General features: G+C 41.1%; 1 protein-coding gene across 1 annotated transcript in view; it reads right to left on the bottom strand.

Moving 5' to 3' along the window:
- LOC138965703 (receptor-type tyrosine-protein phosphatase epsilon-like) overlaps window positions 1–3,871 on the bottom strand; it is a 70,000-nt gene extending 66,129 nt beyond the window's left edge. Inside the window, exon 1 of the mRNA XM_070337878.1 lies at window positions 3,695–3,871. Within this exon, the coding sequence (XP_070193979.1) occupies window positions 3,695–3,767 (73 nt within the window). The 5' untranslated portion in view covers window positions 3,768–3,871. The remainder of the gene's footprint in view (window positions 1–3,694) is intronic.
- Window positions 3,872–27,595: the final 23,724 nt, after the last annotated feature.

Here is a 27,595-nt window from a genome sequence, read left to right as displayed (position 1 = left end):
TCACAAAGTCATGGAGTGCGTGTATCCGTCTGTTTGGATAAACACGAACGTCAAGTTTAAGTCAAACCACACATTTTGACCCGTGCACAAGACGTTCAGTTGTATCGATAAACTAAGCGCAAATAAAAAAATAATAATAAAAAAGCAAAGAACATAGCAACAAGAAATGAAGACATCTGACAAAGCCGAGCAAGCAGAATGACAAGTCTAATGAAAAACAGAGAGGCAATGAGAAACAAGATCGCGATTATCTTTCCTTCGCGGCACGACGCAAATCGTTTGTGTCCTTTGACCCAATTCGTGCAGTGCTGCACGATGCAAATCTTCTGTGACCTTTGACTCAACGTAGCTTCAATATTCGATTGCTAATATTTACCACTGAAAACCGAGGGGTGGAATACCGAGAGGGGCAGGGTGGTAGGGCGATGGTGAAATGTAATGAAGAGACACGTGTAGCAATAAGAGAAAACCGATTCTGCAATAACACAAACAAGAACAAAAAACCCAACACTGACCTATATGAATATTTAATCAATAATATGATCGTCTGCGTTGCAGGTGTGCAAGTGAAGGGTTGGGAGGGGGGGTAACTTGATCATTAATTTGTGTGTGTCAGTGTTTGTGTTCATGGACTGATTGTGAGGGAGGGGGAGGGTGGGGTGGGGTGTGTTTCAGGTTTTGGTGTGGGTATGAAACGAGCAAAACAATACCCACACCACAAAATCTTGGAGGCAAAAAACACTCGCCGTCGCATCATTTTGTCCGCACAATATTATATGCACCAACAACCGGAAAGAAAGGTGACAATGAAAAAAGACTCATCTTTGCTTCCTGCGATTCCTTGCCCCCGACTCGAACGTCGCACGATAATCCACATAACAGATCTGTTGTGAGATGGTCAACGCTGACTGTGCAAGCAAATCACCTCGTTTGAAATACGACAATCCCATCGCTCGAATGCAACATGTGGGCACTATCGTCTCAAAGGCGCTTACTGTTGGTTTCACACACCACTCTGTAGTCGGAACCTACAGAACTTCGCATCCTCAAACCTGACATACTTGTCTCAACATTATAAACTCAAATCACACACAATAAGTTGCTTTCGCACGCCAGCCGCTTTGAAAAACGTGCTGGGGCCCCGAACATGCATTATAATAACAGAACTCGCGTTTCAAACCATGGCTCCCTGTGTTGATTTTTCACTTAATGTTGAACCACCAAAATGATGACAGAAACAATGTTTGATGGTTTGTTGCCAGACCAGCTTTTTTGTCGGTCCTCGGGGGGCATATCGACTTTTGTTTCATATTTATTGACCGCGGCCTTCGGCCTTGGTCAATGAATATGAAACAAAAGACGATATGCTCCCCCTCGGACCGACAAAAAAGCTGGTCTGTCAACAACCCATCAAATATCTTATAATGTACCATGGCCTCCCTCCTGTGTCTCTGAACATCTACTATACGTATATTTTTGGTTTGGTATTTTAAGAAAACAGTTATTTTTTTCTTTATTTATTTGGTGTTTAACGTCGTTTTCAACCGTTCAAGGGTATATGGCGACGGGGAAAGGGGGGGGGGGATGGGATAGAACCACTTGTTAATTGTTTCTTGTTCACAAAAGCACTAATAAAAAAATTGCTCCAGGGGCTTGGAACGTAGTACAATATATGACCTTACTGGGAGAATGCAAGTTTCCAGTACAAAGGACCTAACATTTCTTACATACTGCTTGACTAAAATCTTTACAAACATTGACTATATTCTATACAAGAAACACTTAACAAGGGTAAAAGGAGAAACAGAATCCGTTAGTCGCCTCTTACGACATGCTGGGGAGCATCAGGTAAATTCTTCCCCCTAACCCGCGGGGGGTAAGAAAACAATTAATATAACATAGATTAAATACATATTATACTACATACATGCTTTCAGTCGACCTTGATATTCCACAGTGCCCATACATGTGCCATCGACTGAATGTGCATGGGAATACCACGATATTCAGAACTAATTGTGCGAACGTCACTCAGTGGTTTCTATGCAAGTCCTGGCTTGCTAAAAGTGTCATAACTGTGATGCATCACTGTGTAAAATAATTATGACTTCTGTCGATCGCGGTGTCCTTGTCTGAGGACCTAAACGTGTACTTTACTTTGTTTCCTATTCACATAATCATTTTCTTGTCTCCTTTGATCAACATGACGAACTGTGTGTATGGGTGTGTTCGTGCTCGTTGGTGCCGGCTCTATGAACTGAAACAGAACAGCAATTAGCAAAGAACAAGAAAACAATCTGGCCCGCGTCCGACATGCACTGCCAACATTTCAAGGCTACATAATGTATGCCAAATATGTCATACGCGTGCTCTTAATCATACATCCTTGAATACAAGAGTCATGTTGACAGGCTGGTTTGTGCATGTTCCAAGTACTTCTAGCTCATATGTGGCGCAGTAAAACCTTTAGACGATGAACTGAGCAGATAATAAAGTAACCACGAGGTATATGCCTTCATATCGGCGTAAGAGGCTTTGAACAGACAGTAACGCCGCCTCCCGCAGTGGGGCACTGCGGTTATGAAATTAAAGGCCCCTCCTGTTTTTGGAACCGCAGGAGCTTTCTAGTTTGCTGTTAGGTAGATTTTTGGTTCCTCTTTCCTGTCATGCTCTCTTTTTCTTCATGAATTCTTTTCCCTTTTCTGCCTTCTTGCTCATTCACCTGTATTTTTTCCAAAAATCTCTTCTCTTGCCGCTTGTCTCGCGATTCATGTATAGTTTAATCTGTTAGTGTTCTGATGTAAGTCCAGCAGTAGATAGGTTAAGCCTATTTTAACATACTGGAAACTGGTAATCTTCCAGTAGGTATTAATTTAGTTTTACTAAAGCCTGCTGGGACACAAGTAATGGGTTAGTGCATTTGTAAACAGGAATCGCTTGACAAGTGGCCCCCTTCATCCCCCCCTTCCTCGTCCTGATATGGCTCTACGTAGTCGGCTGGACGTTAAGCAACAAATAAACAAAACAAAACAAGTAACGCCGCCATCATGCACCAACTTGGCATAGATCAACTTGGCATAGATGGTATTACCATGCACATTCAGTCGATGGCACATGTATGGGCACTGTGGAATATCAAGGTCGACTGAAAGCATTTATGTCGTATAATATGTATTTCATCTATGTTATATTAATTGTTTTCTTAAAATACAAAACAAATATAAACCAGAATCATATAAGGTGTGTGCTGGGGCCGATCCTTCAATGGCTTGTGTAAACAAAATAAAGTGATACCGATTTTGGCTTTGTGGGTTAAACATTTATGACAACTGGAACATGTGTCTTGTTACCCCTTTTTTTCCTAGAGCATAGCCTTTTAACATCTGTCAGAATGTCTAAACATGTCCGCAACAGTTCAAATCATTCTGATGAAAAGTTATGAAATTAATTTCACATCCGTGAAATAACATGTTTCGATTCAACGCCACTTTGCTTATTTTCCATGTAATAATTTGTACTAAAGTCAATCTAAATGCAATGTGTAGGGGGACCATACTATCAATCTAAAAACATTGAAGCAAATGCACACCAAACTTTAACACAAGCAGTTCTGTTTCGTGAATGTTGTGGTCAAAGGACTTAAAGAGAAAAACGGTGTATTTTATGGTAGCTCCTACCCTTAAGTACAACTTACCAAATATTTGAAATTCACACAGGTTCAAAGTTCTATTAGTCGTCAGTGTAAGACGCACTACCTGTCCGTACATGACTGAAGAACACGTCACTGAGTTGCTCCTGATGGTGTTGTTCGTTGGTGACGTCACGTTCACACAAGTCTTGTTGTCCACCCTGATTATGAACGGGTACAGACGCTCGAAATCTGTTCAGCATCAAATTGATACAAATGAAAAGGACATATTCAGCCAAAAGAAAACGTGTTCCATTTCTTTTCTCTATTCATACTATCCGTGAAACAAAATAGGCATGCTGAACGGAGCAGGTGTCATTCTTCCCAGAGGCTATTAAAGGCGTTTTAAAAGCCGTGTTAGCAATTAATGAGACCAACAAACACGGTACATTTCAGAAACACATCACCGCATTAACTTACACCGTTTGGTGATTTGCGCTGACTTATGTAGAACAATAATTTCGGACTTTGAGATCATGTGAAACATTAGTAACGCTGTTATGCGACAAGCCAGACAGAGTTTTAAGAATAATGATGCACGTACGTACCCTATGCAATTAAAACACAAACACACACACACACTCACTCTCAATTACCTTATTTTGATTATAGCCTGCCTTGCGCTAAAATCTAAACACGCATGATCTATTCATCTACCAGCTTGTCCATACATACGTACAATTAAAAGGAAAACCAGTTGTTATTAACATGAAAGAACAGAGTCAACCCACATGTTCAAGCATACCTATACCAAGATACAAACTGAGTAGCTATACTACGATACGTACAAATGGGCTCATGTTGTTCTTTGCGTGCCCAGACAGTGATGTTGTGGACAGGGAACGTCCTGCCCAGGTCCACCTCCCACCAGTGGTACACGTTGGTTGGGATACCGACCCCTTTACTCGTCGAGTCCGTGTGGCTACAGGTGTTCGCTCCCAAGAATCCTGCTGTGTTGCCGTCAGCAGCGTTACTGGCCGCTCCGTTGTCTGGGTAAGTGCTGATCTGACGGTAGGTTTTGTTGATCGCCACGTTCACTGTGCGTCGTACAACATCATTTACGTGCTGAGTATTGCTAAGATTAACAACAACAAGACGGGTTTTCCCGCCACCTCCGACGTCGGCAAGTTAAGACTAAATGTTTTAACATTGACTGGGAATCAATGAGGGTGTGGTGTGTGTGTGTGTGTATGTGTGTGTGTGTGTGTGTGTGTGTGTGTGTGTGTGTGTGTGTGAGTGTGTGTGTGAGTGTGTGTTTATGTGTGCGCGTGCGTGTGTGTGTGCGTGTGTGTGTGTGTGTGTGTGTGTGTGTGTGTGTGTAGAGCGATTCAGATAAACTACTGGACCGATCTTCATCACACTTTACATGAGAGTTCCTGAGTATGATATCGCCAGACATTTTTGTTCCTGTTTTTGATAAATGTCTTGATGACATCATATCCGGTTTTTTTTGTGAAAGTTGAGGCGGCACTATTACGCAAATTGGTTGACATTTTGCTGAAGTAATCTTCGACAAAGCTCGGACTTCGGTTTCGCATTTCACTTTAATCTTATTCTTTATCATTTCCCGATTCCAAAAAAACATATAGATATAATAATATTATGTTCTATTAGAACAAAGCTCAGAAAGTTAACAAGAATACAGAAAAGCGCGCTTTCCTGCTTACCGCAATACGCTATTCTGGCTTGTCACTTTCACTTTGTGTTGCACAGGAGAGTGAGCGTTTTTCTTGTGCCGCGGGGATTGACGAAGCTGTTTTGTCTTGGTGAAAAAATGTGCAGTGCGTTCAGTTTTATTCTACGGGTTCGACCGATTGACTAAATGTTGTAAATTTGCCTTACGCGACTTGTTTGCTCATGACACAAGCCTTACATTAAAATATGAAAATGGTATTAAGATGGCAATACAAATTATAGTAGAAGAATATGCGAAGTTTTCTGGCCTCAAGTTAGATAAACACAAATCAGAAGTCACGTGGCTAGGTAGACGAAAAGGAGAACATGGACAAGTGAGCAACATACCTATGAAGTCTGGAATGTATACAATTTTAGGAATATATTTTTCTGCTGAAAAAGAAGCCTCTCTGATTGAAGAAAATTGGAAAGGTAAAATTGAGAATGTTGAAAGAATAATACGAACAAATGGCAAGGACGAAACTCAACATTGTACGAACAAATTTATTTTGGCAAACACTATGCTCCTTTTCCAGTTCTCACATGCACTGCAAGTTCTGTCATTCCAGGAAAATGTGCTTCGCCAAATTAACACGAATATGTATACATTTCTCTGGAAACATAACTATATGATAATAAAAGAGCCTTTGAAAAGATAAAAAGAGGGGTCCTCAGCCTTCCACCGGAAGAAGGATGGATAAACATTGAGCACCAACAAAATATGTTCTTAACAAAATGGGCATTAACATTTTTTACAGGAAAAGGGCAAACACTGGGTTAAAATAGCAGACACGCTTATGGACCCCTTCCAAGGTCAGCATTAGACTTTTAATATATCGGTCAAGGTAAATGAAATAAAACACCTCATCGTACCAGTCACCAATGGCAGAAGGGTTTCTGTAAAGAAAACAAACAAGAGTAGAAGGGGCTGTTTCCTTTAGTTTAAACTCTAGCCACATGCATTCAATGTCTTTGTGTTCTAAGTCAGGTCTTCTACGCGTGTATTGAACAATGGAAGAGTGGATGTAAGCAGCGATGCCATTTTCACCCGTACGACGGGAATCACGACGTATGACGTCATAATCAGGGATACGATGCGGGTATCGGGGATGTTGTCGTGTAAGCGTGATTCGGTGATGCCGTATAAGTGGTACACGGGGGTTGCGCTGTGTAGAAAATTGCATATGTCTTGTACTTTGGCATCTAGATGGTAAACATTTAAATGACCAACATGCAGCATTATCAAACACAAGAAGTAGAGGTTACATGCCGAGTCTCAGTGATTATTAAAAATAATGGTCGAAGTTGGCGGATCATGAAAAATGCGAGCTTCAGCGAGCTTTTTCATGACCGCGAACTGAGACCATTATTTTTAATAATCACTGAGACGAGGTGTGTAACCTCTTTATTCCTCCTTTCTTCAGTTATTCAAAGAAAACAGGAGTTTTTGTGCGAAAGTTTGATCGAATCCGAATCACTCAACCAGTCAACCTGCGCAGGCGATCGATTAATGCGCGGTTGTATAGTTCCGTGCAAATCATTCCATTCTGTTAACACTTCTTGTCAGTTTCCCTGTTTTAGACTAAAATCAAGTACACAGATATGCTGTTATTCTGCTGTGGCGGTAAAGGCAGATATTGTGTGTTCTGTTTATGTTTTAGTATAGTTTAGGATAATGTTCTTTCGTCAAATGGGACTAGCAGACGAACTTTTGCACCCGTGTTCCAACGTTAATTACTGTATGAAGTTCAGTTTTCTGGGGAAAATAGTGTATGAAACCGCTTTATGTTGTTTAAATTGATGAGATGTGTGCATTTGGTTGCGTGTGATCTGTTTATAAAATGAAATATTGTTGAAAACTGACCGTCGGATTGCAATCAGTGTTGTCGAAGAAACTGCGTTAAAAGAAGGGGAACTACTCTTGTCGGCAAGAGTATGAGTTACTTGCCTTGGGAATTTGCTTGTGATGAACGGTGTGTGCACGGCAGATCTAGATTCAGAAAACAACCTAACTCACGGATTTTATATGGAGATTCATGTGTTCAGGCCTGTAGTTGTTAATTTAAATGCGGTATGTGTGTATTGTTTGCTCCAGAGATGTATATTTCGTACGTATAGAGCGTTCGGAACTTTTCAGTCGCAAAAGTAGTACCAAAACAGAACAGCTTCTCAACCCATTGCACTATCGAGGATTCAGGCTGTTGCTGGCTCGTTATTTGTTTGGTTGCTGGGTCATTATCGAAAAATAACTAGCTCTACAAGTTTACAGAGGTAAAGAAGCAGAGGGGGGAATAAGAAGGAATACACGAAAACTTCAAACAAAGAAATTAAAGCAAATAAAGCAAGAACAACTCAAGAAATACGGCAGCAGCAAATTAAAATCACTAGCAATGGCTGTCGGTAAAAACATAATATAGAGAGAGAGAGAGAAAGAGAGAGAGAGAGAGAGAGAGAGAGAGAGAGAGAGAGAGAGAGAGAGAAAGAGAGAGAGAGAGAGAGAGAGAGAGAGAGAGAGAGAGAGAGAGAGAGAGAGAGAGAGAGAAAGAGAGACAGGGAGAGAGAGAGAATGACAAATGACAAATTCTTTATTAACGAGGGTAATGGCATAAGCAAACCGGTGCTTTTTTACATCCATCCCTCGCCCATGGGAGGGTTTAATCTAATGATAATACGTTTTAAAAATGTTGGAATATCAATTAAAGAAGTAATAAAAACAAACGACAAACAAGCAAACGATTAACAGAACTAAACAAACAAACAAAATATACATTCAAACGAACATGACATATTATTGTCAAAGGTTTCAAGCAACAAAAAACGTGTGAAACTTCGAGGGAAGAAAAAATCCGTGAAACTGAGGAGTCAATGAAGCAACTACGTTACAAGTAATAGCAATGTAGCATCGTTACACAAGTCATGTTATGAAATTAATTAGGTACATTTATCTACTGAAACGTGTAAAAGGTACAAATAAGGCATCAACAATATAAACATGTTCAGGCTAAGTGAGAACGAAATGTGCCTTGTATAAGGAATGAGAAATATCTGTCTTTAAAAGTCTTGGCATTGACAGAATGTTTGAGACCGCTTGTGGGCGTGGACTGTGCTTTGAGATTGGACGATATAGATAGACACAGCTACCCGCGTCGGTCTCCGAGAGAGAGAGAGCGAGAGAGAGAGAGACAGAGAGACAGAGAGACAGAGAGAGAGACAGAGAGAGACAGAAAGAGAGAGAAAGTAACCCTTTCCCAATTGCTGGTTTACCACCCACGATATCAAGCAACAAAACACAGCACTAGTTGAGTAACTCTGGCTCGCTCCATCGTATGTGTAACTTTGGAGTTATCTCCAGCTGTCCTACAGCGCCTTATTCAAATACTGCTATATTCTCTGAACTCCTCAGTATTCTACTTGCAAAAGAAACCCTGACTCTAGAAACTTCGGCGACTCTGACTGAGGAAGTAAAAAAGTAGAGCTTGAACATTATGGGCGTGGACTGTGCTGTGAGATTGGACGATATAGATAGACACAGCTACCCGCGTCGGTCTCCGAGAGAGAGAGAGAGAGAGAGAGAGAGAGAGAGAGAGAGAGAGAGAGAGAGAGAGAGAGAGAGAGAGAGAGAGAGAGAGAGAGAGAGAGAGAGAGAGAGAGAGAGAGAGAGAGAGAGAGAGAGAGAGAGAGAGAGAGAGAGAGAGAGAGAGAGAGAGAGAGAGAGAGAGAGATCCCGGCAAAGCAATGGAGAGGTGGGGAAAAAAGTATTCCCTCTGTACGATAACATTCAATAAATAATGTTCATAAACAAGGTATTTTCTTCACCAAACTTATTCATTTAAATGTAAGCCACCCTAATTAACAGTTGTAAAATGTGTTACTATTGTGAACAGCTCTGTAGAGCAACTACACGTACGTTCCCCGCCCTGTGAGACTATAGTATTATACCTTTAACTATCTATTGCAATCCACTTAATGCAAGTATGTATTCTTCCTCTTTCACAGGCAAGCTTGTTTTTTGTTTGTTTTGTTCTTTAATTTCAGAACAGTTCAAGCAAAAAAACAAAACCATACCTTTTTCTTTGAGATCGGTCCTTTAAAACGACCAACCAGGAAGTACATTTTTCACACACACACACACACACACACACACACACACACACACACACACACACACACACACACACATGCGGACATACACACAGACATACACATAGACACATTGACATACAGACAGACATACATACAAGCACACACACACAAACACACACACACACACACACACACACACACACACACACACACACACACACATACTCACACACACACAAGGCAAGATGGAGGAGAGAGGTTGAGTCAGTGAAGATACTATAGGCAAGAAGTAAAGTTATGCTCAAATAGTTGTACATCATAGAGTATTCTTAAAATGTGAAATCAATGACAGCAAAAAGGTTGTACTCACCAACATGTTGGTCAGCTGTGATGATTGCACAACACAAAGACACGAGTAACAAGAGGCCTCTGGAATGCATGGTTATCTCACATTTCCACTACTATCTAAACAAAAATACAAAAACAAATGTACGGTAAATCAAGTAAACAAGAGTTAGCAGGTCCAATAATTCACCGCACTGCTACTCGCTCTGAGTTACGTTGCTAAAAGAGAAGAAGAATCCCGTCAGACAACCCTGGCTATAAATACACCCAGGGGCGTAGGAAAAGGTTGGGACAGCATACACTGCATATCATGATATGGCTTTTTGATCAGTGTCTTTTGGCTATTTCACCTTCATGAAATATTTCTTCTTCTTCTTCTTCTTCTTCTTCTTCTTCTTCTTCTTCTTCTTCTTTGTTCATGGGCTGAAACTCCCAAGTTCACTCATATGAGTGGATTTGTACGTGTATGACCGTTTTTACCCCGCCATTTAGGCAGCCATACGCCGCTTTCGGAGGAAGCATGCTAATAATTTGCGTGTTTCCATTACCCACTGAAATCTGACATGGATTACATTATTTTTTTCCCTGCGCACTTGGCCTTGTGCTTGCGTGTACATACGAAGGGAGATTAGGCACTAGCTGAACTGCACACAAGTTGACCTGGGAGATCGGAACAATCTCCACCCTCAACCCACCAGGTGGCAGCGGCCGGGATTTGAACTCACGACCTTCCGATTAGTAGGCCGATGTCCTATCACTACGCCACTGCGCCCGTCAAATATTCATTCAAATCTGAGATCACTCAGGCACACTGACCTCAGAATTGAATATTAATCAGATGGTCTTTTGCTTTCAAATGCTGACTCTTACCATATTTAAACAGAAGACACAACTCAGCGTATGTAGTGACGGAAAAAGCTTTACGAGAAAACTCATGACAGACACAATTGAAACAATAGCTTTGAGATAATGCTTCATTTAATGTGAAATTAGAAGCAACTTTGAAAATAAGATAAAATAAAATAAATAAAATCGACACATTTTAGTCAATGTTTGACACTGCATTACTCACACCTATTGTGTCAGTAACATTTGCACTGCTGTTCTTTGTGGAAGGTAAAAGCAAGTTGTAGGTTATGCCGTATTGATTAGTGTACCAACACAATCTTTTTGCAAGCGTTTAAAATCCAGTCTTCAGGTTAATTTTTGTTTCCACGTAATGTCGATTTTGCAAATGAAAGAGGTTACGGATGAAGTTCTAATAGGTTACGCAATTTGTAGCTCCGCAAATGCGTAACTTAGTTTGGGTCCAAAACGGGAAAACCCGTTTTCCCTTTTTGTCTTGTTGCGGTCTTACATGGCCAACATTATGACGGAAAGCAGACATGTTCGAACATTGACAATTATGTTTATTTATTTATTCGTATGTTAAAAACATAAAATATAAGCTCAGTGTCCTAACTTATCCCTCTCCGTGAACATCCCTGTATGCAGTTATGACCACTCAACATGAACATAAAGTTAACAGAAGGAATCGACATTTAAACACGAAACGATTGTGTGTGTATTTCTTGTACACGGGCGCTGTGACTTTGACTTCAAAGCATAGAGGTTAATTGTTCAGGGTACTTAGTTTTAACAACAGCGTTAAATACTATCAAGAAAATGGTGTCAATACTCTTGTTTCTTCGACATGCGTATACAACTTAACGACTTACGACAAGGGAGCAGCTGCTGTCGTAGCGTTACGCCGAATGTTGCACACTTCGCACGCGTCATGACCATTCTGTTTTAAAGTTACGTTGTTCGTAGGCTCTGTGCATATGCGTAAAGCCGCTATATATTTGTCAAGACCTCGGCCACTGAGTAGACCACCTCTACGGATCTGCCTACGCGCCCGACAAGAAAGTTAAATACAGGACTACAGAGCTGTTTGCAACATTTGGGTGAACAGATTGATCAAAAATAGCAGCGGCATTAATGTGAAGTGGCTTTTTGTGACAAAAGCAAAGCATTTATACAATGTGTCAAGCGCAAAGAGCATAATTGTAAAGTTATGATGTTGCGCTATATAAATGCTCATTTATTATTATTATTATTATTATTATTATTATTATTATTATTATTATTATTTAAGTTATTGAGACATCCCAGTGCACTAAGGGATTTATAGAGCAAATCGAGAAAATTCATTATTGAACGAAGCGCATAGCGCTGAGTTCAATAATTATTTTCGAGATTTGCTCTATAAATCCCTTAGTGCACTGGGATTGTTTCAATAACGATATTGTCAGTACCGCCAGAGAAAAAAGAAGATTCAAAACGCACACTTTGCTACGCGCATTTGGATAGGCGTAACTGTGTGGTCAGGTCGTATACAGTAGGATCTACTTTTATGTGGGCTGTCTGAAGTGTGTCGTGCGTTCGTCACACGCAAACTCTTGTTTTAATTTCTGTTGGTAAATTCCAGTGTAGCGTTAAGCTAAAAAGTGATGATCTTTCATAGAGACCTCATTTTAACTCGGAGAAAGGACTATGCTCTTAATTATTTGCGATTCGAAACCTTCATCGAGCTTCGACAGACTTGACTGTGCAGAGTTTTGCCCCTTGCCAAGGTCGACGGAAAGCACATTTTCAAAATAAATGATTCTCGTGTGGTATCTTCACTCATCGGGGAGTCTGGTACTAAATATGAACGGTAAGAATGCTCTGAACCCTACACGTATTATATACCCATCGTTTTATCGTTCACATTTGCCCAACATGTTAATTTGCTGAACGGGATTTATGTCGTCTGCTAGTGCTACGCACTGCACTGAGTCTCATTTCAAAAACAAAAATTGCTCGTCTCGTTGCACTGAGTCTGCAAGCACGAGGCAGGCTGGTCTTATATATGGTAAGAACGTTCTAAACCCTACACGTTTTCGATTCCGATTCTTCTTGCCTTGAAATAATAATTCGGAAACCATTCATTTACTGAACAGATGCAGTCGTATATCAGTGTAGTCTGCTACGCCGGCCGGTGCTGATCTAGCTGCTAGTCTACGTTATCGAAATAACACTTGTGTTTTCTGTTAGCTGCTGGGATTTGTATACTAACTCATCATTTGGTAATGTGGATAATAAGCTACATGCCACTAACATGGCATAATTATGAGAGGAATCTTCGCAAGTCGAAACTGAAAAATTAGACACAGCAGGTTCTATTTTTAGATTAGTGGCAACTGTAGGCGGCACAGGCGCATGCAATCTGTCAGAAAAAAACCCACTTCTGCTTTTAATTAAAAAGCAGGAAATTTATGGTCATAATCATTGGTATTGTGGAGAATATAAGCTACATGTCATTAATTAATTCTGAGGATGAGAGTACAGTCTCGCTTTGGCAAAGGGTGTAAGAATACGCTCTGTGAAAAAGTTAGCGCACTCCAAGAGTGCGCTAACAGATTTAGCGCATCGCCATTAGCCAATCAACTGGTTCACATCAGTCATGTGACACCAGTACTTACTGACAATTATTATTATTTAAGTTATTGAGACATCCCAGTGCACTAAGGGATTTATAGAGCAAATCGAGAAAATTCATTATTGAACGAAGCGCATAGCGCTGAGTTCAATAATTATTTTCGAGATTTGCTCTATAAATCCCTTAGTGCACTGGGATTGTTTCAATAACGATATTGTCAGTACTGCCATAGAAAAAAGAAGATTCCAAGCGCACATTTTGCAACGCGCATTTGAATAGGCATAACTGTGTGGTCAGGTCGTGTACAGTAAAGATCTACTTTTGTGTGGGGTGTCTCAAGTGTGTCGTGCTTTCGTCACACGCATTTTAATTTCTGTTGGTAAATTCCAGTGTAGCGTTAATCTGAACAGTGATGATCTTTCAGAGAGACCTCATTTGAACTCGGAGAAAGGGCTGTGCTCTTCATTATTTGCGATTCGAAACCTCCAGTCGAGCTTCGACGGATTGACTGTGCGGAGTGACTCCCCTTGAATTGACTCGAAGCCGCGGGACTCGACGGTTCGCACATTTTCAAAACAAATGTGGCATATTTCTCGTGTTGTATCTTCACTCATCGGGGAGTCTGATACTAAATATGAACGGTAAGAATGCTCTGAACCCTACACGTATTATATCCCCATCGTTTTTTCGTTCACATTTGCCCAACATGTTAATTTGCTGAGCGGGGTTTATGTCGTCTGCTAGGGCAATCAAACCACTGCATGCAGTCTGCACTGACTGAGTCTGCACGCACGAGGCACGCTGGTAATAAGTCTTATAATGGTAAGAACGTTCTGAACCCTACACGTTTTCGATTACGATTGTTCTTGCCTTGAAATAATAATTCGGAAACCATTCATTTACTGAACTGATGCAGTCGTATTTCAGTGTAGTCAGTGCGGCTACGTATGACAGAGTCGATCGAGTCAGTCTTCCAAACTGGTCTAGCTGGTACGTTATCGGAATAACACTTGTGTTTTCTGCTAGCGGGTGGGAATTTTATATTAACTCATCATTTGGTAATGTGGATGATAAGCTACATGCCACTAACACGATGAGAAGAATCTAGAATGCAAGTCGGCGAGAATTAGATGAAACACAGCGGCTTGTATTTTTAGATCAGTGGCAGCCGCACTGTGGCACAGGCACATGCAATCTGTCAGAAAAAAACCCACTTCTGCTTTAATTGAGAAGCAGGGAATTTATGGTCATTTGGTATTGTGGAGAATATAAGCTACATGTCAGTAATTAATTCTGAGGATGAGAGCACAGTCTTGCTTAGGTAAAGGGCGTAAGAATACGCTCTGTGGAAAAGTTAGCGCACTCCAAGAGTGCGCTAACAGTTTTAGCGCATCGCCATTAGCCAATCAACTGGTTCACATCAGTCATGTGACACCAGTACTTACTGACAATTATTATTATTATTATTATTATTATTATTATTATTATTATTATTATTATTAAAAGCTTTTTTTTTCTTAAATTATTTTAAACTCTTTTCACTTTTCAGTATGCATCGACACTCCAAGCAAAACCAAGCAGGCGAATCGCCAGCCACAGTCAAAAGGTTTTAGTGTATTGTGTTAAGCACATAAAAATTACTAAGAAATGTTTTGCATATCGGGAGCTCATGTTTGTGCACAAGAGCGTTACGTGTATTCCGTATGCGCAAGTCCCAAGGTCTGGTCTACACTTTCGTGGGGAAGGTGGAAGGAGGGGGTGAGGATGGAAGGGGTGGGTGAGTGTGGGAGTTCGTGTTTTGAGGTTGTAGTAACTATAATCCATGCCTCAAAACACCAAACAAATAATAGAACAATGTTATCCAGTATTTGGTTTAAACAAAACTTTATTCAATTTGTATCATGACAAGAAACAATGCATGGATTTTACGATTACTAACTCAAGCATATAATGCTTATTTTAAGCAAAGTATCCAGTATTTAAAAGTACAACTCTTGTCTCATGTTTGTGCCCATTATCACTCTTCATGAAATACAAGAGCGTACTTTTACATAGACTCATACACATATCAACAGAGGTTTAGTGCATGCAGCTACACAACTGCCACCATGACTGCATGAAAAGCATACCGTGATTCAAAGCAGCACATATAGTGAACCCCAATACCCCCACCCCCTTCCGCCCTCCCCTACCCCACTGTTCTGCCAACCTTCAAAACTAAAATAGTTTCCTTCCTGGTTTGAATCATTGTCAGTTATGTCACGCTTTCAGGGTTTACTCTGCATTCAGAACGTAATATCATTCAAAGCGTTTTATATAACACTCGCCTTTCCACCAGTGCTTGTTCAACTTTAATACGATTGTCCTTAAGTAAAGAGGAAAGCTTTCAAAATGTCAAACTGACACTCATCTTGTTGACGTCCTATTCCCTATACGTCCGTATTTTTGTCTGTGATATATTGTATGCTATGATTTTTTGCAATGATGTTTAGCCATAGTCCGTTATACGCGTAGGTGTGCGAGAATATGTAAGCGCAGTGGTCCATGTGGGAATGTGTAAGTGGGCGTAGTCGAAAGTCCATGTGGGAATGTGTAAGTGGACCATATAAGAATGCCCATGTGTGAATGTGTAAGTGGAGCGTATAAGAATGTGTAAGTGGAGCGTGGTCGAATGTCCATGTGTGAATGGGTAAGTTGAGCGTATAAGAATGTCCATGTGTGCGATGTGTAAGTGAGACATAGATGTGTTCATGACTGAATGCGTAAGCACAATGCAAGGAATGGCCAGAAAGGTATGTGGGAGGTGTTTATAACCTGCCCTGTTATATAGTGCTATATGTCTTATGTAAAAACAATGTCCTGTTTGTATTATCCTAGCGAAGCTGGAGGTATCCCGTGAACGCTATACTGTAATCGATTTGAGAAATGTGCACACCGAATAATACATGATAAAGAAGGATTCGTTGTGCCCGGCTACGTGCTACAGTTGGAGATGGAAGTTCACCAAAAATGGGGACCATACTAACAAAAATACGGTGGGTAAAATAGGCGCCCCCATTTTTTCAGCAAACGCCACCCCAGGCCGCTTTGGACGGGTAGAAATTCCGTAGTTTCCAAGTCTATGGATAAAGCTCGCGTAAGAAGAATACGTCACGGTCGAAAGTTTTTGACGTCAATTAATGCATCATGACGTCATGCCTCCCTGTAGTCTTTCTCTCTCGCGCAGTGTGTGTGTTTGTGTTCATTTTGTGCACATGTGTTAGTGTTACTGTGTGTGTGTGTGTGTGTGTATTTGTGTGTGTGTGTGTGTGTGTGTGCGCGCGCACGCGTGCATGAGTCTGTACTCGTATGTGTGTGGTGTGTGTGTGTGTGTGTGTGTATTTGTGTGTGTGTGTTTGTCATGCGTGCATGAGTCTGTACTCGTGTGTGTGGGCATAAGTGTATGTGTGTGCGTGTATGTGTGTTTGTTTGTAAAGGTGCACGTCCGTCTGTCCATATGTGCGTATGGGTGTGTGTTTTGTGTGTATGAAGTTTTTTGTTAAAGAGTGAGTGAGTGCATGTGAGTGAGTGTGTGTGTGTGTGTGTGACTTGGTGTGTGTGTGTGTGTGTGTGTGTGTGTGTGTGTGTTTGAGAGAGAGAGAGAGTGTGTGTGTGTGTGTGAATGTGTGTGTGCATGAGTTTGTGTGTATGTTTGTGTGTGTATGAGTGTGTATATGTGTTTGTTTGTAAAGGTGTGTGTGTCCGACTGTCTTTGTGCGTATTTGTTTGTTTGTTTGCTCAACGCCCAGCCGACCACGAAGGGCCATATCAGCGCGGTGCTGCTTTGACATATAACGTGCGCCTCACACAAGACAGAAGTCGCAGCACAGGCTTCATGTCTCACCCAGTCACATTATTCTGACACCGGACCAACCAGTCCTAGCACTAACCCCATAATGCCAGACGCCAGGCGGAGCAGCCACTAGATTGCCAATTTTAAAGTCTTAGGTATGACCCGGCCGGGGTTCGAACCCACGACCTCCCGATCACGGGGCGGACGCCTTACCACTAGGCCAACCGTGCCGGTCTATGTGCGTATAAGTGTGTGTTATGTGTGTATGAGATTTGTGTCAGTCAATGTGTGTGTGTGTGCGTGCGTATGTACAGTGTGTGTGTGTGTGTGTGTGTGTGTTTGGGTGTTTGTTTGCTTAACGCCCAGCCGACCACGAAGGGCCATATCAGGGTGGTGCTGCTTTGACATATAACGTGCGCCACACACAAGACAGAAGTCGCAGCACAGGCTTCATGTCTCACCCAGTCACATTATTCTGACACCGGACCAACCGGAGTGTGTGTGTGAATGTGTGTGTGCATGAGTTTGTGTGTATGTTTGTGTGTGTATATGTGTTTGTTTGTAAAGGTGTGTGTGTCCGTCTGTCTATGTGCGTATTTGTTTGTTTGTTTCCATAATTATCAGGGCGGTGCTGCTTTGACATATAACGTGCGCCACACACAAGACAGAAGTCGCAGCACAGGCTTCATGTCTCACCCAGTCACATTATTCTGACACCGGACCAACCGGAGTGTGTGTGTGAATGTGTGTGTGCATGAGTTTGTGTGTATGTTTGTGTGTGTATGAGTGTGTATATGTGTTTGTTTGTAAAGGTGTGTGTGTCCGTCTGTCTTTGTGCGTATTTGTTTGTTTGTTTCCATAATTATCAGGGCGGTGCTGCTTTGAGATATAACGTGCGCCACACAAAAGGCAGAAGTCGCAGCACAGGCTTCATGTCTCACCCAGTCACATTATTCTGACACCGGACCAACCAGTCCTAGCATGCACTAACCCCATAATGCCAGCCGCCAGGCGGAGCACCCATTAGATTGCCAATTTCAAAGTCTTAGGTATGACCCGGCCTGGGTTCTAACCCACGACCTCCCGATCACGAGGCGGACGCCTTACCACTAGGCCAACCGTGTATGTGCGTATGAGTGTGTGTATTGTGTGTATGAGATTTGTGTGAGTCAATGTGTGTGTGTGTGTGTGTGTCTGTGGGTGTGCGCGTGCGTACATGCGTGCGTATGTACATGTGTGTGTGTGTGTGTGTGTGTGTGTGTGTGTGTGTGTGTGTGTGTGTGTGTTTGTGTGTCTGTTTGTATAAGAGATAAAGAGAGAGAGAGAGAAAGAGAGAGAGAGAGAGACTGAGAGTGGGTGGGTTGGTTTGTGTTTGTGCGTGTGCGTAAGTGTATGTGTGTGTGTTTGTTTGCAAAGGTGTGTATGTCCGTCTGTCTATATGTGCGTATGGGGGTGTGTTTTGTGTGTACAGTGAAGTGTGTGTGAGAGAGTGAGTGAGTGCGTGTGAGTGAGTGTGTACGTGTGTAACTTGGGTGTGTGTGTGTGTGGGTGTGTGTTCGTGTGTGTGTGTGTGTGTGTGTGTTCGTGTGTGTGTTTGAGAGAGAGAGAGAGAGAGAGAGAGAGAGAGAGAGAGAGAGAGAGGTTTGTCTTTCGCTGGGGTATGCAGTGCCTTGGCGTTGCACATCTACTTAATTGTTATGTACCACGCCTGAATTTCTCTATGAGATGATAAAGTATTCTTATTCTTATTCTTATTCTTATTCTTCTTTTACGGCAATATGTTTCTGTTCTTTCCATTCAACCGTAAACCTGCATCGTATATATATTATAAAACATTGTTTGTTCATTCTCTCTCTCTCTCTCTCTCTCTCTCTCTCTCTCTCTCTCTCTCTCTCTCTCTCTCTCTCTCTCTCTCTCTCTCTCTCTCTCTCTTTTTGTCTCTCTGTCACTGTAAGTGAATACATGAATAATTAATACACAAATTAATGAATAAAAAAAAGTATAACATAGATGGGACTTTTTCAAAAAATGCATAAAAAACCTGTCTTTTGACTTTAAAATTTTATAAATTCAAAAATTTTCATCCTCCTTATCTGAAGTGCTTAAGTTCAATGTCCTCCGGACCTTAAAGTATACTCATTTGCCCGTTTTATTGTATTTTTCTGTTGATTATAGTAAGTTATCATGTGTAAGGGGGGGTCAAAATGCATGTCCCTTCGACATTAGCAAAATTTCACACCTCTGTAAAACGCACAGACAATTTTTTTTTATCATTTTGTTTGTTGGTTTATGTTTATCCCGTCATTATCTCAAGATAACAAAAACAAAATATCGATACAATCAGTAGTTTTGTTCTCCCAATTTTTGAAAAGTAAAAATTGCATGTCCAAGAGGTTTTGGTCCTTGCAGTTACCAGGAACCAAAATACGCAATAAAAACGGAATGCTCCCTGCTTTTCAAATGTGGTTTTCTTTACAAAAGAGTTCCAAGACGCGGAAAGCTGTGTGCAATCAGGTGGGTACATTGGATCACTTTTAGGCAATGAAATATGATTTTCATCAGGTCAAGGTGAAGGATGTTTAGCTTAACAGTTATGTGCAGTTACTGGGGTTTTCCATTACACTAATTAACAAAAACATTTTGAATAATTTGCATTTTAATCGCCCATAGATTTACTTTCACATGGCGTCAAGGACGCCATGTTTTTTTGATGACAGGGAGTGATTATTATTTGAAAATAACGAATTCGTCTGTGCAGTTACTTTCTGTGCAGTTACCTGCCAGAGAAGTAACTGCATGGACCTATTTAGTAACTGCACTGAGACATCATGGTAACTGCACTGAAATGCTTGTAGATTGCATACCATTTTTATTCTATATTCTGTATCATGGACAGCCAATTATACAAAAGGGATGAAAAACCAACCAGCATAAATATAGGTATTATATAGAGTCTTATTCAAAATAAAGTAATTTACTTTACTCAGGAACTGCTACAAGTTTCCTGGTAACTGCACTGACGAGTCAGGTAACTGTACAGATCTATTTTAGTAACTGCAGAGAATTTGTCAAAATATGTTATTTTATTTTACTTTTTTTTTCAAGTGACAAAACATACACCCTCGTTGTTGTAATGATACGGTGCCACATTATTATGGTGGTGATGTTCCAAGTGAAAAGACAGTGGTGAATCATATTTTTCAATAAAGGTTTTACAAAGACAGTGGCAATGACGATTTTCAAAGACAGTGATGACTCATTTTATGTTCCAATGAAGGTTTCTAAATAGAGTGGTGAATTATTTTATGTTCTAAGTGAAACGACACTTGATTTAATGTTAAAGAATCAGTTGTTCCATTTCATGTTTTTTTTACAACTGACTCAGTTAATTAAATACGCTAGACAAAATGGGCCAAAGAAAGAGCCTATACTTTTTTTCTGTTTCCCCATTATCCTGCCACAGCCTTCCCCTCCCCTCCCCACCACCACCATTCTCCTCAACTCCAATTTGGTTCAATAAAATCTTGTCGATTGAGCGTTAACTGTTGACTCGTATGTTTATCTTCATGTGGAAGAAATTATGCATAATATATGGTAGAGGGCCCCAAAGGGGGGGTATCATCACGATCACGGGAAGGGAAATTTTAGCTTTCACGATCACAGTTACCTTGATTTTTGTTTTCACGATCACGAACACCAGTGGCAAATCACCGTCACGGTAAAAGTTGCATGTACAGAAAGCACGTGTCAAAGTAAACACAACCACACAGTAATTCGCCCCTCTGCATCTATTGTTTATTCAACACAAAGTGAGAACTGTTGCACTTTCTTCTTATTATTTTTTGAATTCTCTTTCATACACACATAGAAATACATATCATGATTTGTAATCAGTAACAAGAATGTTGTTTTCATTGTTTTCTCTCTCTCTCTCTCTCTCTCTCTCTCTCTCTCTCTCTCTCTCTCTCTCTCTCTCTCTCTCTCTCTCTCTCTCTCTCTCTCTCGCTCTCTCTCTCTCTCTCTCTCTCTCTCTCTCTCTCTCTCTCTCTCTCTCTCCACTCATACACTGACATTCAACTCCCACACCCTCACCGTCTCACACACATGATATGAATATATACTTGCACAATTTCACATTTCCAGAGCTAAATCTTGTAAACCTATTATCTCAAAAACTATTGGGTGGATTGAAATTAAAGTACATGTATGTGTGATGGGTTCTTTATTTTCAAGTTTGCCATACAATTTGAGGTACACCATCGCCTGGTTTCAGGGCCTTAAAAAACAAACAGGAATGCTACAGGCCAAAAATGGTTTTACCCGAAAGAAGCGCGCAGTGCCAGTGGCGAAGCCACAAGCCTGAGCCTGCGAAGCAGGCGAGCCAACTAGGGGGGTCCGGGGGCATGCCCCCCCGAATTTTTTTTCAAAAAACGGTTAAAATCTGTGCAATCTGGTGCATTCTGGGCATCATTTTCAGGGCTGTAATAGTGTTGTGATCTTGTTAAAAATCCCATTTTAGCCTCCCCCCACCACCATTCAACACACCTCCAAACTGGTGAAAACAACACTACTGTGCGCTGGCTTCATTCAGACCGGCGCCCGGTCGCGTTGCGCGATATTCACACGGATCGTTTTTGCGGAAATTTTTCAACTTCACCGGAATAAATTTGACTTTACCGGATTTTGAAAACGGCTTTATCGAATTTCCGGCAATTACCGGAAAAGTAGCATGCCTGACAAAATCCCCAACGAACATGACTTTGATCGTCTTTGACATGAGGATCTAGTGACCCAAACTGGCACGTCTCCCCGCCATTGTTTCTGAATTTAACCCATTGTTGATATTAAAGTTTACAGGCGCTAAAATAAATCCAAGCTTAATGCAAAGAAGCGACAATTAGAATCTATGCCAAGCGTGTCCACGTTGCTGGGATGAAAAACACATTTATAGTTTCGGTTTTGGCTACACGCAGACTCGATCTCGAGCCAGTCGAGGTCACACTGAGCGAGTGACAGCCGGACGTGGCAATGTCGACAGTACGGAGATTTAAGAAACGAAACGTTGGGACGTTTCGTTTTGAAGTTGTGGTAAACGTCATTATTTCGGGGGTCTCTCGCTGGAAAGGTGAAGGTCAACTGAAACGGAACGTGGAACGTCAAAACGCAGTCACGTTTTCCACCCCCAAAAAACGAACAATATTTCGTCAACTTTTGTGAGTATTTTTGCACACTAACAGTTTTATTTGTTGGCCATTTTATGCATTGCTAGATTCATCAACCCTTTCACAGTCTTTCAGCGCTGAGAATGTGTTCATTGGAGGTAGACAACTGTTGTGAACTGAAATATTTTGAAGGGTGCTGATCCTGGTACATTTATCCAACTTCATGGTGAGAAAGCAAATGGCGAAGCAGAAGTAGGTCATCGCATCGAATTTTTATTCTGGCTTCGTATGTGATCAGGTGCATGAATTGAAAAATGTGAAGCTCTTGTGCGTGCAATGCGAGTATGTCAATCCTTTATTGACTCGTGGAGTTGAAATTATGCCATGCCCAGTCAGCGGATCATATCCTGCCATGCCCGGCCTTTCATTCCGAAACGAAACGTGAATGCATCTAAATCTTGTCTGCGGCCTATGCCGTCTCGTTACACGTTCCGTTTCGCGGGGTGACTCATTCACCAAACGAAACGAGCTGCAAAACGAAACGTGCTGTTTCTTAAATCTCCGTAATGTCAATGATCTCACTCAAACTCAAAGATCTTGAACAAATTTCAAGATCTTTGCCTATATTCAGAACAGTCATAGAGCAACATAAATCAACATACCTTGATATTTCGTCTTCGGAAAGACCGACCCGTAGAAGGAAGGCATTCTCGCCGCCTGCTTTGGTCTGGCTTGAATCCACAAAATATAACAGAAGTTCGATGACAGTACCGCTGCACGCCATTTTTGATCTTCGAATTCGAATTTGACTGAATGCACTCAAAACTTTTGCACGAAGCCCTTCCATTGGATGAAGTTTGGCAGACTTTTGCTATTTGCCTTCTGATTGGATCTCTGTCAAAATCATATTTCTGAATGTGTTGTTGCTTCCCTTCAATCGGGATTGGCTCCTTGACGAATAGAGGATCATAGAGTGATACAGCTGTGAAAAATGTACGTTGAAAATAAAATGCTTTGCAATAATGCCCATCACGATCACGAAAATAAATGACGATCACGATCACGAGACTTGATTTTTTTGTCATCACGGATCACGGGTAAAGTCCCATCACGATCACAGAAATGGAAATTTCGGCAATCACGGTCACAGAAAGGTCAAAAAACGCCAATCACGATCACGATTTTAAACCCTTTGGGGCCCTCATGGTATGCTATTGGTTCTGTTTCACACAAGCACAACAATATAAAAACAAGAAGGGCAAAGCCCATACGACTCACATGCTTGACCTTGACCTTTACATGACCTTGACCTTCAGGGTCAAGGTCAAATAACTAAACCTAGCAATGACATCATACACTAAGAACTGCTTTACACATTTTTCCTACCAAAATACATGTGACCTTGACCCAAGGTCAAGGTCATCCAAGGTCATGCAACACAAAGCTGTTAATTCAAGACATAGGAAGTACAATGGTGCTTATTGGCTCTTTCTATCATGAGATATGGTCACTTTTAGTGGTTCACTACCTTATTTTGGTCACATTTCATAAGGGTCAAAGTGACCTTGACCTTGATCATATGTGACCAAATGTGTCTCATGATGAAAGCATAACATGTGCCCCACATAATTTTTAAGTTTGAAACAGTTATCTTCCATAGTTCAGGGTCAAGGTCACTTCAAAATATGTATACAATCCAACTTTGAAGAGCTCCTGTGACCTTGACTTTGAAGCAAGGTAAACCAAACTGGTATCAAAAGATGGGGCTTACTTTGCCCTATATATCATATATAGGTGAGGTATTGAATCTCAAAAACTTCAGAGAAAATGGGAAAAATGTGAAAAATAGCTGGTTTTTAGACAACATTTATGGCCCCTGCGACCTTGACCTTGAAGCAAGGTCAAGATGCTATGTAGGTTTTTTGGGGCCTTGTCATCATACACCATCTTGCCAAATTTGGTACTGATAGACTGAATAGTGTCCAAGAAATATCCAACGTTAAAGTTTTCCGGACGTCCGGACGGACGGGGGGGGGGGGGGGGGGGGGGGGGGGGGGGGGGGGGGACGGACGGACGGACGACTCGGGTGAGTACATAGACTCACTTTTGCTTCGCATGTGAGTCAAAAATCGTTTTACATACCAGGCCAATTATCGAAAACATTTTACTGATATATAAAATTCATTTCCATAACAAAAATAACCCTTTGTTTTCTAGTAACACAGTGTCTTTTACTAGAAAATGTCTGTGCTGTTACCAGATGTCCATGCAGTTACCTATGATTGAAGAAAATGCAATTTAAAAAACAATCTGTTAAGTCAAGACCACAAAACAATATACAGTGCTTTGAAAACAGCAACAAATATAGTTAAGACATATAAAATGATAGTTTTAAACGTATGTCTGTGTTTTTTGCTCGAATGGGGTTGATGCGAAAACAAAGGGTCCGTGCAGTTACCGAATGTCCCTGTTGTTACCAAGCATAAAAGTAAAGCTATATTTAAAATAATTTATCAAATTCAGTCAATTGTGGTATAAGTTGAAAGGTTTCAACAACTTTCAAATGATCATATGTATATTTTGGCAGCAAACAGATCAGTTTGGACATTACTTCATTTACATGCATTTGATAATGACAATTTTGCACTATTACAATTTTGTTTTAATTTGGATTAAATAATTGCATTAATAATCATACATTTTGGTATCCATTCTTTAGCACTGGGTTTGCATAGCATTTGCTATATGAAAACTTGCCTTTTGGAAAACAATTATGTAGGAAAAATAAAACTTGTTCATGGTAACTGCACAGCCATTTTTATAAATGTAGTGGATATTTTTTTATTTTTAGATACATTTGCAGTTGTTATTAAGCTCGCAAATTTTAGCACAAGAAAGACAAAAGGATGTTTAATAACTTTGCCTGATAAAATGTTGAAATTTTTGATGTTGGATATTTCCGTTTTGTCCGTCTGAAATCTGTGCATTTTTTGAAAAAGTCCCAGATACATAAATGAATAAATAAACAAGAGGCGAAGCCTTCAAGGCTCACGTAAGAAATCGACAAACAGTAACACAAACTCAATCACTCCGTCACACATACACACACACACACACACACACACACACACACACACACACACACACACACACACACACACACACACACACACACAGTAAGCATAGGTGACACTGCAAGAAAGCGAGACACTAGATCTAGATCTAGCCTACTTAAGCCTGTCCTTAATTGAGCCCGTAGTCGACTACACGAAGCTTCGCAAAGTCTTAATACCAAAAACCCGCAGCTACGGCGTGGTACTTTGACCGCTTCTCAAGTTTTGACATGCGAAGCTTCGCCGTAGCTCGCAACGAAGTTTTGTTTTGTTTTGTAAGAAGAGTGCTTTTTGATTCAAGATGGACGACGAAATCAGACTCAATACCATAGTGAAGAATGCACTTATCGACTTTGGTCGAAATCGACTAACCTCCTACCTGTAATATTTCATACTGCGATGCATTGACATGTCGAATGAAACTCGAAATCCCAGCGCTCACGCCAACTGGTCCCGGCCGTGCTCAGTCAACGAAATAGAACACATACAATTAACTTACGTCATCATCAAGTACGTAAAGTACAATTTGTGACGTAAAGTACTCAGAAAGAAGCACACCACGCGCTGGTCGAGACTACGTGCATGCGCTTTCTGACTAATAAGATTTGAGACGCCAAGACATGAAAAGATAACTCTCTTTTCCGCCATAGTGCCTTCCAACTAGTCTCGGCCCGCTCAAAATAATGAGCCAAAATGACCGAGACTTTCAGTAATTCCTTCGCGTGACGTCTAACCCTCTTACGCCATAATGTGACGTCTTCAAATGACGAAATGTTAAAGTTTCTACCACAGACATACACACGCACACACGCACACACACACACACACACACACGCACAGACAGACAAAGTTACGATCGCATAGGCTACACTTACGTGAGCCAAAAATAAATGAATAACATTAACAAGAAGGAAGAAGAAGAAGAACAACAACAACAACAACAACAACAACAACAACAACAACAACAACAACACCACCAGAAAAGGAATCATATTGTGTTTCTGATAGAGGCAGTAAAACGAGGCAGGTTGAAGGTATGCCCGTGCACACCCACCATGGTCCACTTCTTTACAGCCACGTTCTGCATGCATGACTATCTGAGCAGTACACTCTATCTTATTTCTACAAAGCAAGAAAACCACTGTAACCCGGAACACACCGTGCAGCAAGGAAGTTAGACGACGCCCTTTGTATGATATAACCTCTCTTAGCATATTTAAGGAAAATGTATTGGTATCATTTTCAGTGTGCGATTGTGGCACAGGTCGTCTAAAAACCCGTTTGTTGACAGAGTACTCATGCACTATGGAATTGTGTGTGTGTGTGTGTGTGTGTGTGTGTGTGTGTGTGTGTGTGTGTTTCTTTCTCTTTGTGTGTGTGCGTGTGTGTGAGTGTGTGTGTGTGTGTGTGTGTTTAATCGTCTGTCTGAGACACAGAGAGCGAGAGAGAGACAGAGACACAGAGACAGAGACAGAGACAGACAGAGAGAGAGAGAGAGAGAGAGAGAGAGAGAGAGAGAGAGAGAGAGAGAGAGAGAGAGAGAGAGAGAGAGAGAGAGAGAGAGAGAGAGAGAGAGAGGTCTGTGTACTTCAAACTTACCAACTACATAACTTAACTTGGCCAACAAATTATTTCAACATATTTCAAACCAAAACTAAAGCATCAATGCCCGTGTCATTTCATTTCATTAAATTGTTATATGACAGTTAAGACCGATCACTTAACCTTCAGGCTCTTTTTATGGATTAAATATTTATTTTAGCAGGGATCACGTGACCACCGCTCAAGTAAGGGAACCCTCAAAATCGATCAGACATAAACGGAAGGGCCGATAGAAAAATCGACAAAAAATCACAATAGGCAAAACGTTGCAACTTTGAGAGAGAAGAAAGACAAACCAAGTGATCGAACGTTGAAGCGACGTTGGGTCAAAGGTCATAGAATATTTGCGTCGTGCAGCGAAGGAAGAATAATCGCGATATTGTTTCTCATTGCTTCTTTATTTTTCATCAGACGTGCCACTGTGCTTGCCCGGCTTTGCAAGACGTCTACATTTCTTGTTGATATGGTCTTTGCTTTTGTTTTGACTTTTTTTGTTTTATTTGCGCTTAGTTTATCGATACAACGGTTTGTGCACGGGTCAACATGTGTGAGTGTCAGGGGTCAACTGGTTTGACTTGAACTTGAAGTTCGTGTTTCTCCGAACGTCTGTCACTCGAAAAGATACACGCACTC

This window comes from Littorina saxatilis, linkage group LG4 (assembly GCF_037325665.1).
Source record: "Littorina saxatilis isolate snail1 linkage group LG4, US_GU_Lsax_2.0, whole genome shotgun sequence".
NCBI lineage: Eukaryota > Metazoa > Mollusca > Gastropoda > Littorinimorpha > Littorinidae > Littorina > Littorina saxatilis.
This window is presented reverse-complemented; position numbering and strand designations above follow the sequence as displayed.